The sequence below is a fragment of the Lates calcarifer genome, linkage group LG6 (assembly GCF_001640805.2).
Source record: "Lates calcarifer isolate ASB-BC8 linkage group LG6, TLL_Latcal_v3, whole genome shotgun sequence".
Classification (NCBI taxonomy): domain Eukaryota; kingdom Metazoa; phylum Chordata; class Actinopteri; family Centropomidae; genus Lates; species Lates calcarifer.
In genome coordinates, this window is record NC_066838.1 from 11,000,577 (window position 1) to 11,012,745 (window position 12,169).

General features: G+C 40.4%; 1 protein-coding gene across 3 annotated transcripts in view; it reads left to right on the forward strand.

The window, feature by feature from the left end:
• Window positions 1–12,169, forward strand: part of pex14 (peroxisomal biogenesis factor 14) — a 43,487-nt gene that overhangs the window by 19,244 nt on the left and 12,074 nt on the right. For all 3 annotated transcript variants that reach the window (XM_051071175.1, XM_018665912.2, XM_018665913.2), the window contains exons 4-6: window positions 5,662–5,787; window positions 8,015–8,100; window positions 10,004–10,106. In XM_051071175.1, the coding sequence (XP_050927132.1) occupies window positions 5,662–5,787; window positions 8,015–8,100; window positions 10,004–10,106 (315 nt within the window). The remainder of the gene's footprint in view (window positions 1–5,661; window positions 5,788–8,014; window positions 8,101–10,003; window positions 10,107–12,169) is intronic.

Genomic DNA, 12,169 nt, shown 5'->3' on the forward strand with positions numbered 1-12,169 from the left:
ATGAATTTCTTACAGTCGGCCTATAGCCGAGCAGCGACAATGTGTACAGAGAGCATGTGGCTTTACCTCAGATAAACTCTTTTGTGGTGAGTTTTTTTATTTCACTTCTTTAGAAAAACAGTTCAGTACTTAGGGGACTGTACCTCTGCAGTGCTGGGTGACTTTGCCTCCAGCATTAGGGTAGCCAAACATTGAAAAGTGAGCCTAAAAGCTCCACGACTGGGATAGGTAACCTGAAACCAAATCCATGGTTGCCGGCTGCTACTACACACATCTCATCTGGCTCTAATGACTCTTGGTATCTTTTGAAATTTCTCTGTCTTTGTGTCTCATTATTGACAACTAAGGCATGTTCATAGTCTGCTGTTGGTTATCTTAAATGTACTAAGGCCTCATCAGTACCAAATGATGTCACGCTACACCTCATTTTCTTCTTAGTTTCTGCTTTGTTATAAACTCCACGGGGCTCCTCTATCCAAAATGGTTTGCTCTTACTGCACTTTAAGTCCATGAAATATGTATGACGCTTTAATGCAGATTTATTTTGGAAAGTTGGTTCCACTGTAGATCTAAACAAGAACCCTCAATTTGCATAAGGACATTGATCTCAGGAAGAGAGAGGGTAAAGATGAGAGAAAATAGAGTAATGTAACACTAAGCACAAAGTATATTTGAGTAGCACTCTGCGGTAGTATTCATGGGAGAACTCTTGACTTGTATGGTATAGTCATACATAAGTGGAGTTGGAAATCTTGTACATTCATACTTCAGCTTCCCTGAGTTGTTTCAGGAAACTACTTTACTTTAATGTCATCAACACACTAATTTCAAACTTAGAGCAGTATTTGTATATGTTTATTTTACAGGAAATTGTGTAAGGAAAAGGTTATTGTAAGATTAACCCTGAACACTGATCGTCATTTAATAAACAAGTAAGTTGAAAGATAGGAATAAAAAACACTCTCCTGAAGTGATAAATCATGAATTTAAAAAAAAGAGAGTAAAATGTACATGTACTGTGTAGGACTTACCATTAAAAGATGCTTTTCAGAGTTCCATTTTGTAATAAAAATGTTCTTACGTTGATTCAAATTTGTAACAGAATATGATCACCTTGTTTGGTGATTGGTTACTTTCTTTTCTGTCTCACTTTTAGCATTAGTAACATATGAGACATATTAAACTTTTCCATAGACATAACAGTAAGCCGGCACTCACATTTCCCCTGTTTCTGTACCCAGCATTTATTGTCCTCTCAACCTTTTGACCTAGAAACTCAATCAGCCTCCTCCTCCCACAGTCACCACAGCAAATGTGTCAGTCTTAATTTCTAATACAGTTTAATGTCATATTTATGTAAATACTTCTGGATTTTACTCTATATTAACAGCCAGAAATGTCAAAGCACACATAAAATGAAACAATACCATCTCCTGGTAGAGTGGAATTTAAATTGGATTCCTCTTGCTGCCAGTACTTACGCTGGACAGCTGATGAAGGGGAAAATAGGGCCCACTTTGATTACATGTTGCAGAATCTTTACACAATAATCTCGCTCGTGCATATTATTTCTCTGCACATTTGTGCCCTAATCTGCGTTGAAGGATGCCTCTCTGGTTACATTTCCTTTTTTCCAAAGAGATCCTAATAGTGTGGTTTATTTCAATATTCATTGAAAAATATAATTTTCTGTTTTCCTTCAACTGTCAATTTCAGGGTATGAATTGGCAATTATGCAGTCCAATATTTCTAGCTGCCCTTCTTGAGTCCTTGTTGAATAAACTGGCTGAAATATTGAAAGTTTGTCATTTAGATGTAATATAAATTAAGATTTAAAACCGGGGATATTTTTTCTTTCTTTTGCAGAAGAGTGGGGAAATGAATCATATTTAAACTGTCTTGCAGCCATCTTGAAGCAATTTAGCTTTACTTGTTCCTTGCCAAGATCAAGTAAATTTTATTGTGTTTGAGTGAAATATAATGCGCTACAGTCTCATCTAGTGAATTGTGCCATCTATGTCCTCTACAATTAACAGATGTAACAACTAAAGAGCGTTGGGACCCATTTTGGCACCACCATTTAGCCCAGACAATTAGCAGTTACACACATAATTACCAAAAAATTCTAATTCTCAGGACAAAGTCAAGAACATTTTCCAGCTTTCAGCATGTCACTTTGACCGTGGCCCTTAAACTGACATCACTCAGCCACTCCCAGTTTAGCAGACTGAATGCTGCATGGGAGGGTAAAACACTGAGAGTACACATACATTGTTGCATTACAGGTAAATTCAGCCTGTGAAACGGACACAGTACATTCTCTGTCAGTGAGACATAAATGATGGCTTGACTTATTTCTTTTTTATGCCATCCCAGTTGTTATTGACTTGAATAAATAATGCTAATAGATTTCACCCTGAGTAGAGGGCCAGTGATCGAGGGTCACGGGGGAACACAGGTAGGCTGTTGGTCTATTACCATACCTGGTATGAAGGTAAGGGTAAGGTTCATCATTCTAGATATTAATAGGATCCTGTTTGTAAGTGGGGTTATGTGACTCACCTCTCGGACAAAAATGACAATGACCAAGGCCTGCGTGGAAGGTAAAGGGATTGATGTGGTTATAAATTACTCCACGGCGCCACCTAGCCTAGGCCTTGCCTACTTTGTCATCAGTACAAGGCGATAAAGCAGGGAAATGAGAGCAGAGTCCGCTTTTTTAATACATAAATGAATACTCTATGAGAGTGGTCATTATTTAGGGCATGCCATTTTCAAGCAGTTGTACTGAACCAAATGACATGTAGAATCTCCCTCGCCAGCACAGCGTGAGAAACAGGTTGAAGTTGCACTCGACTTCTTAATAACCCATTGACCTCCATCTATTCATGACCCCTGTCGTGCTTTTTTTTTTCTAAATACGATATTCAAAATGTAAGTAATTTTCACTCAAGGGCGACTTCATAATTCAGGCCTTGGAGGACAGCGAAAAAGGCATTCACCTTTTACCACCCAAAATATTTTAGTAAGCAATTTTTATAATTGGCTGTCCGGCCTAGGTCTTGACCCATAAAGTCCAGAAGTGCCAGAATCGGAGAAATGGATTTAATGTAAGAGCCTTGCTGCCTCTTTGCCCTTAAAAAATACCCAGAGAATATGAGCCACTGAAAATAGAGCTGTAAATAACCTGACGAGCAATGGGTTTTCCTTTAAATAAATACCGATCAGGTTTATGTTGAAAGACAATAGAAAACGTAGCCCAGATATGCAGTTTACAGTATTTATAGCTGTAATATCGAGGTGCCAGCACCGTAATTTCATGCCCCAATGAGAATGGCAAGGTCAAAGCAAATGCTTTGGCTGAGCATCTGCTAATACGGTGACTCATAAACAGGCACTGCGTGTATCAGGTGCACCAAATAATACAGTATAATGAAATACAGAATAGCTTTCCATTATTGTTCTTTTTTATGGTGTCGTCATTAGGTGTAATTTATGTCTTAAAAAATTCATCTCCCCACAGGTCGATCTGAAATGGAGGTCCAGGGGTCATTCCACAGGTTTTGGAACCCATAATAAATTTCACAATCCCTTTTTTGTCTTTTCCTTTTATATGTAAAACTCACTTTCACCTTGTTCCCCTTTCTTTTGGATCTAAGGGCCCTTTCATTTGGTGTTGTCTTCCCCTCAACAATAAACAGATCAGAGCCTACAACACAACTTAGCAAGCTGTAATTTGACTAGAAAACAGCTTTAGGAATTTCCATGTATTTTATTTTGATGCGAGGTAAAAAAGCTTTCATTTGCTGCATACACAACATCAAAGATGTGATCAGCCATTAAAATGTACATACATTAAGCTCAATAGCATCATAAATGTGTATTTAAAAAAAAAAGACTTCACATTTCAAGGTGAAAGGAAAAACCTGAAGCTGATGTTTTTATTTCTTCTCATTCGGTGAAACTGAGATCCTTGCAAGTTTCACTCAATAGTCTGCCACCATGTAGTCTGCTGTGGTCAGATGAATCAGGAGTCCAGGGACACATTATTGCTTATTTGACAGTGCAGTCTGACTGCACAAACTCAGCACATGGAGCTCACCACTTCCTGGCACTCAGGACCTGCTGTAGACTACAGGCCGGCCAATATTTGCCTTCAATTATTCAACAATTTTCATGGCCATTTGAAGTCCTTGGAGCATTTAAATAGGTGACGGCAGGGACCTCCCCTTGGCATAGGCTGTGTGGTAGAGAATCAAAAGATTTCTTTATTCTGTAGGGCTCCTGATAAAGGGATAGGTTAACGTGGGATTTCTGATCAAGGCTCATCCTGCTATTCAGATCTGACTCACAATAATGCCACTTAAACAGATATTCAAATGGAAGGAATCATTTGATGAAAAGATTTTGGTTATAATATCTTATTCAACTTCAGAAATGGAAATTTCCACTTTACATGTTTACATACATACATACATGTATTATTAACACTCCATATGCTGTATGCTTCTCTTATGAAGACCACTCTGGAGGCCACTATTGGATATCTGGCTTTGTTCAGTTACTTTTAATGAAAACTCTTGAAACAATGCAACTGATTCCTTTCCAATTGCTCGATGTCTCTCAAAAGATAGAGGAAGCTTATTCTGAGCTGGTGTAAATTCTCTAAATCCTGAGGGAATTGTTCAAGTAAAAGGCTCTCTTACAAAGTGGATTTTCTGTCAATAAGCAAGGGAAATGGCTTACTGAAGTAATGGTAGAATGTTAGGAGAGACACCCTGTTAAGCTACAATGAGCAGTATGCAGCATTATAAGATGAACCGTGCTCATTTTCATGATAAGGTAAATCATGATTATCAATATCTAAGAACTACAGTATGTACCTGCCAGTTTTGATTCTTTGTTTTCAGCTTTCTCCTTATTTTACTATAAATTGGTAAATGTTGTATTTGTTGTAGTTCATCAAAAGTTGTAATTATTTTCCTTTGTTTAGACTAAGATGCTCATTAATGGATGAGACCCACAGCAATGGCAGCATATGGCACCTGAAATAAAATCCTTTCTTGCCACAAAAGGAGATGTTCATATTAGATTTTTTTTTCTCCTCCCCTCTGATTCTCCATCAGGGAACCCTTTGCAATTTAATCATCACTAAAATCATTAAAAAGATCTGAAGATTAAATTATATTGGCATTTGCAAAATTATGTAATACATTTACATTACAATGAAGAAATTAAAATAATGCATTTTCGCTGTCTGGGGTGTATGAAATCTCCACATGGGAAATATAACTGGAGAAGTGGACAGACTCTTATTTTCTTTGCCTTTGGTGGCAGTTAATAGGCTAGCAGAGTTTCAGATTTCATTGTGTGAACCTTTCCGCACTATCTTTCTTTGATGGATGTCCCTGAAACAGAAACTCTCAATGGAGAATTCCATTGAGAATCATGAAATGAAAATGCATTTTTTAGAAGAGGGTCGGTAAAATTGAATGAAGATTTGACATACTTTCTCTAAATTGTACTGAAAAGATTTGTGGGGAGCTTGGGAAGTATTTAAGTATATATTATGATAGCCAAGGAGCCATTTGGTGTTTCCCATTAAAACACAGTCACTGCAGTCCCTCCAAATGTCTTAAAAGGTGTGTGTCTTCATTCCAGGGCTGACGGATGAGGAGGTAGAGTTGGCTATCCAGCGCTCTGGCAGCACAGAAGAAGTCCTACCTCTGAGCCCTGTGGGGCCCCCACATCCACTCCATGCAACTCAGCTGGCTCCTGTGGCTCACAGTGAGTGTACACCACCTTTTCTCCCCTTTGGTACCTGGAGCACGTACATTATATCAATGTTCATGCACAGTCTCACCTGAAAAAAGACTTTGTGGTTGAGTTTAATTTAAGTTTGCTGTTGGAGACCCACCCTCTTATTTTTATTAATTTAAAGCCACTAAACAGGATTATCCATTGCTCACCAGATACCAGAATCTTTACAAGGATGTTTGCTGTGCAACATTTGCCTTGATTGTGAATTCAGACACAGGGAATATGACATTGCGCAGCACAAGCTCATGAAGTCTCCCTTGCCATTCTGTTTCAAGGGGTTCCACCCTGGCAAGACCCCATGCTGCAACCTGTATCTTTATTACCTCAGGAGGTTATGAGTGCTGTCCACTGATTTACCAATGCAGAATGAAGTCCGCGTAATGCTTAACCCATATGACAATGATTCCAGATGTATTCCACCCTCATTTATTACCACACTGTCCTTGACTCCCCCGGCATCTCATGTTTTGTAATGAAAGTGATGTTGATGGGATGGCCATGTAGTTAGGGAGACTCGCGGCTCTCTGTCCATAGTGGGGGGTTTTATATCAAAACGGCTATAAGGGAGCTGCATAATGAGGTGAGAGCGGGGAGTCTTGTATGGGGGGTCATGACGAAAAGAGGGGGCTACCTCCCTTTGATGTCCTTGTTATGGGGACGGTGCACGGGGACCCGCATCCATCTCTGTCGAAGTAATGGATACTCTGATCTCTATTTCCACGCGGTAGAAGGACAGGAAGGCCTCCACTGAACCCAATAAATTTGAGAGGAGATTGGAAAAACGGGGGATGGAGACCACAGTTCCACAGCTTAAGTGACCAAATAAAAAAAGGAAGATGGCAGAGTGGAAGTGGTAGAGGAAGAGGGAGAGACAGGAAGAATGAAAGGTCCTAAAGGGGGGGAAAAGAGCAAGTGAAGACCCCTGGTGATGCAGTGAGGCTTGTTCAGGGTCAAACACCTATCCCAAGGACTCCCAGGCCTTTCAGAAGCACAGTATTCTGGGATAGGTGACAGTCTATCGCAGCCATAATGTTGATGAAGACCCAAATTTATGTGGTTACCATATGGATGTTGGAGAATGATTCAAGATTTTTGATAGGAAAGGTTACAGGTTCATCCCTGAATGCTGCAGCAGCAATGAAATGTGCCCTTGAGTAAGGAGAGTAAAATAGAATTCACCTTGAAAATATACCACATAGTCCAATATGACAGTGGGTCTCTCATTTTATTTGCATGTCAGATCACACAAGTGGTAAGGCATGAGATCAATTTGGTTTACTTACTTCAAGCCAGTAAACATGTACCACATAACCCATTAGGTGAAATCAGACCTGTAATAGAATATCAATGGTGTACTTCAGTGGCTAAGCCTCTAATAATTTCCTATTCATTTGGGCCCCACCAGAGTAAATAAAAGCAAAACTTGTATATTTCCTTCAAACCTGTTTGTTGTTTAGTGACATTTTCAGTTGAATGCCTCTCTTATGTGGGGAATTTCCACTTTGACAGACAGTTGGCCTACCCAGATGACAGCTTGCACAATGACACACTTTCACATTATCCGTCACTCAGCCAGACAGTCAACTTCTTAACACACAAACACACACTCCCTTACCTTTCTCGTTCATTCCAGTTATTTAAAGGGTTATATACACACACTGTGTTTATGCCCCACCCCAAAAATAAAACAATACGTTCATTTCTGGAAGAGCAGGGTAGAGAGTGCGTGTTTGTTCTTCTGACTTAACCTTATATTGATCAGACTTTTGGTACATATACAATGATAATAACATTACAAAGAGATCGATTGTATTACACTGTCTTTAAGTAAATTGCTAAAGCAGTGTACAGTTTCTTTTTATTATAGGACTATACAAGTTGTTTTGCATGTTCTATCCCACTAAAACTACCTGTGATGTGTTTTTCCATTGTTGCAGGCAAGTACACTGAAAAAATGTAACATGCATTCAAAAATAGTCTGCAAAAATGTATTGTGTATGATTTAGTGCTAAAGCTCCAAAGACATCGGTATGGTATTTCTTAAAGTTTCACATCACATTTTGTTCACATATTGATGTCTTCAGTGTGCCAACCCTGGAGGCAGTATGTTGAGCAACTATTTGAACCACATTAAAACAGAAGCAAATCAGTCTCCAAATCAGTATTTTATCACATGTGGTTTCCTCTTCTCCAGGTCCTGCAGGCTACAGATGGAGAGACTATGGTGCCCTCACCATCATCATGGTGGGCATTGCCTTTGGCTTTCATCATCTTTACAAGGCAAGTTACACCCTGCTTCTCTTGCCCTTTTTGAACATGATTCCTCACTGACTTTGTTTTCACAGTTTGTTTCTCTAAAATTTGTTATACATATTATACTTTGCATCCTAAGATCTGTCTGTACTGCTTCTCCCTGATATTACATTTAAATTGGTGGGCTTAGCTAGTACATCAGTTTATGATGAATTATGGTGCTAGAATAGAAGGCGCCTCTGCAGTATGTAACATCACTCTGGTCTTGTTATTAAAGCTACCCTGCTTTACGTCAAAGCATGATCTCATTTGAACCCCTTCTTTTTAACTTCCCATTCCCTCCTCCTCTCAGATATATATTTTTTTCCTCTAAAAAATATAGTTGCTAACACAGCACACAACCATTTTTTTGCCGTCCTACCGTCTAAAAATAATCACCCTGGTTTTTATCGGGCTTAGCAGCCCTTGAACATGAGCTCATGAGGCCCCTTGTCCCCGGTGACATTAATCCCATAGTGGTTGTTAGTAGTAGTCTGAGTGGCATGTGGAAGCCATTACTCTCGTTTTAGAGGAGGACAGGAGCTCTAGCAGTAGCTCTTGGCCTAGATGACAGGCCGTTCTCCTCTGTGTCTGTTAGAGAGAGAAAGGGAAGCGCGTATCATGTACATGCATATGCCTACCTGACCCTGTCAGACATACTAGTTTCTCTTTAGGTCCTGTTATGTCCTATTACTTCATTCTTCTTCACAGAGCCTTTCATAAAGCTGCACATGCACATTGAGGGTCCTCTGTCTTTTATTCCTCTTCTCTGTGGTCTTTCACTGGTGAAAACACACACTGTACCAGTCCACTGTTGATCCTACGTGCAGCAGGGTTTGCCAGCCACTGGTCGCCTGGGAGGTGGGATTCCCTGGCGGGACAGCACAGGTTGCTGTCATGTCACTGGAGCGTAGCGCCAGTCGCACCATATGTCCAGGCTTCTGCCCATACTTTATTTATGTTATGGTGCACCTTGTAAACACCACACTCCCAGCAACCCACTTATTAATTACCACGTGTTGACACTCATTTAATCTTTTCCTCTAAAAAGTGTTTATTACTTGCGCTGGTGTGTCTGCTCTGCTTGCCACCTGAGCTGGAGAGAAAACCTGGCTCGGGCAGCAGCAAGCTGCAACCAGCTGCGAGGGATTAAGTGATCCTTATTCAGCCTTAAGACCAAGAAAAAATTTATGATTCTGAATGCAGTTCACTGGGGCCCTCCAAGGTTACATGGACATTATTTGGTGAGCTAGGCTCTACACACATACACACACACACATGCACAGACAAACAAACACATGTGTAGGAGATGCACACAAGCTGCTCATCTGGGTAACACTCACACTGGATAACAAACACCCTCATTTGGCTGTCAGACATACATATGATTTGGTAGAGTTCTGTTTATTCAGTGGCAGAGAGATGATAAACAACATGACATTGTTTCTGGTTTTGGAAGACTATTTTCAGTGTTCACCACCGTGTTTTTCCCTGTAGGCCTGTCTCTTGCTTTCACTGTCTCTTTCTGGGTTTCATTCAAATTTGTTTTTTAGGCCTGCAACCAACAGTTACTTTCATTATAGATTAGTCTGGTGATTATTTACATTCACAAATGACCTGTTTTGTCTAAAAATGATCAGCAAAAATGTTCTCAGAACCAATGGTTGCATCTTCAGAGTGCTTCTATTTTCTTTCAGTGCTACAAAATGGAGAAAAGTAACAAATATTTGACATTTGCTGTTGCTGCATTTTAGAAAATTGGACATTAGTCCAAAAAAACAATACCTTTGACCCTCCATTGGCCAAGTCTAGGTGGCCCTGTCTTTCCCTCATCTTTCTGCCCCTTACCACTGGAGAGATGTGTAATTTTGTGCTATGTTTTTAATTGCAGAAATACATCCTTCCCCTCATTATGGGCAGCCGAGAGGACAAGAAGCATCTGCAGAGGATGGAGAGCAACATTGCGGCAATGAGTGGCACGCTGACACAGACAGGTGAAGATTAATATCTTCATCACTTTCTCCCTCCTTAACATTTTCCCTCATTTATCTGTCGCCAAAATCGGGGGGCCCCGCACGTTTTTAACAAATGACGCCGCTGTCATTTCGCTTTAATTTGAAATTGCTTGTTTACTGTCAGGCTCGGGCTCAATTAATTACGTTTCGCTGAAAAGCTCTTAACCTCGGAATATTAATGAGGAGTTGGGAAATGACAACTTTTCTTCCCCCCGCCCATCCTCTCTTACTCCCCACCCCCACCCCCCTCCCATCCGTCTCCCCCTTGCACCAACCTCACCCCCATCCAAACCTGCACCGCCATCATCATCATCCACCCTCTTCCCCGTAGGTGGCGAGAAAGTTCATTTTAATTTTGTGTGCACGTATGTGTATTTGTGTGCGTGTATGTGTGTGTGTGAGTAGGATGTGCGTGCGGCATGGCACTGTGTGGCGTCTGGGCTCAGCACTGGCCCTAGTGTGATTAAGTGCACGGTGACAGGTGCGGCTCCCATGTTGGACAGGTGAGGAATCTCAACCTGGCTGTCAGACATGGAGAGAGAGAGAGAAGCAGGCAGAGAGATGCTTTCCTAGCTCTTTGTCAGTATAATTAAAAATCCAGGGAGGCGTAAATGAGGGAGGCACTCTGAGAAAGTTTGGTCTTGTTAGCAGTACTGTTGAACTGGAGTATGTTTTCACCTGAAAGGTACCAGTCCCCATTTGAGATAGGCTGACTGGCAGAAAAATAGGCTACAGCTTAATTATAATACATTTATTTTTTACAAGTTGAATCAAAGAACCTATGGGGACTAAAACACATTAAAGGCACAAGGTAACCAGACATTAAACATTAAAAGATGTTTTTAACAGGTGAGCCTTGAGAAACTTTCATGCGATTGTAGAGCTTCAGGACACAATTTTGGTCTTTGTTTGACTTTCTGTTTGAAACCTGAATTGCCAAATCCCGATATGCATTTTAATCTAATTAATTACCTTTTAAATTTGATAAAGTCACAGTCATGTGTACATTAGCTGTGTGCACCTGTCAGTATGAGATATCAAGCAAGGTAAAAACTTCACTTCAGGAGTTGTTAATGCATAAAATGAGTATGTTAGTGAAGCAAACAACTCTTATTTGCTACATTATTATAACTATTAACTTCTAATTATTATTGTTACAGTAAGAAGACTGTATAAACAAGCATTAAACCTGTATGTATCTGGGTTTTGAGCAGTAGAAAAAAAAGAAGAGCCATACTTGAATCACATATGCAATCTTGTTTAGTTTAAATACAGGTATCCTTTGTTTGATTTTCCCATCTCAAATTAAAACAAATTGTTTGAGTTTACAACTCCTGTCACAGACCAACGTAGTGTGGATGAAAATATTGCTGTTATCATTTTATCCGGTCACACCCATGCTATTGTTTTCTGTCTGGCTAAGGTAGGTGGAGGGTAGCAGTTGTGTGAGATTGCGTGCGAGGCGTGCCACCCTGAATCTGATTAACAAATATATGCTCTTTTATGGTCATTTTCTCCCAACTATGCAAACACATTTCCTCTGGCTATTTCACTGTCCATTCTTGCTCTACTTATCACTTTTTGGAGATTTGCCAACTTACAAACCCTGTTTTGTTTGTCGGTAAAGACAGGATTTCACAGTAATAGTCCTCCTGTGTTTTGCAGCAAGTAGGTGAGCCAGTGTGGGGAACTAATTTGCTATGACTGCAGTAGCCAAGCTGCTATTGTAGTTAATGACTGTTGTAGTTAACAGTTGGGGAGAGGGGTTGCAATTACACTGAGAGTTTTCTCCCCCTGCTTTCCCTTTGTCTTCCTCTCCCTCTCGCTCCCCCTCTTCTCACTGCACTGAGTAATAGCGGCCGACTGCCTCGCTGCTGCCAATTGCTTGAACCCCCTTTTGTTAAAGTTCATGTATTTCTCTAGTGCCGGGCGCAATGAGGTGATGTATCCTTTTGAATGGGGACTACATTAGTCTCTCTCACCAGCCCAAGCTCGCGAGTAGGGGCCTTGACTCCCATTATGATTTGCCTACAACTTCACAC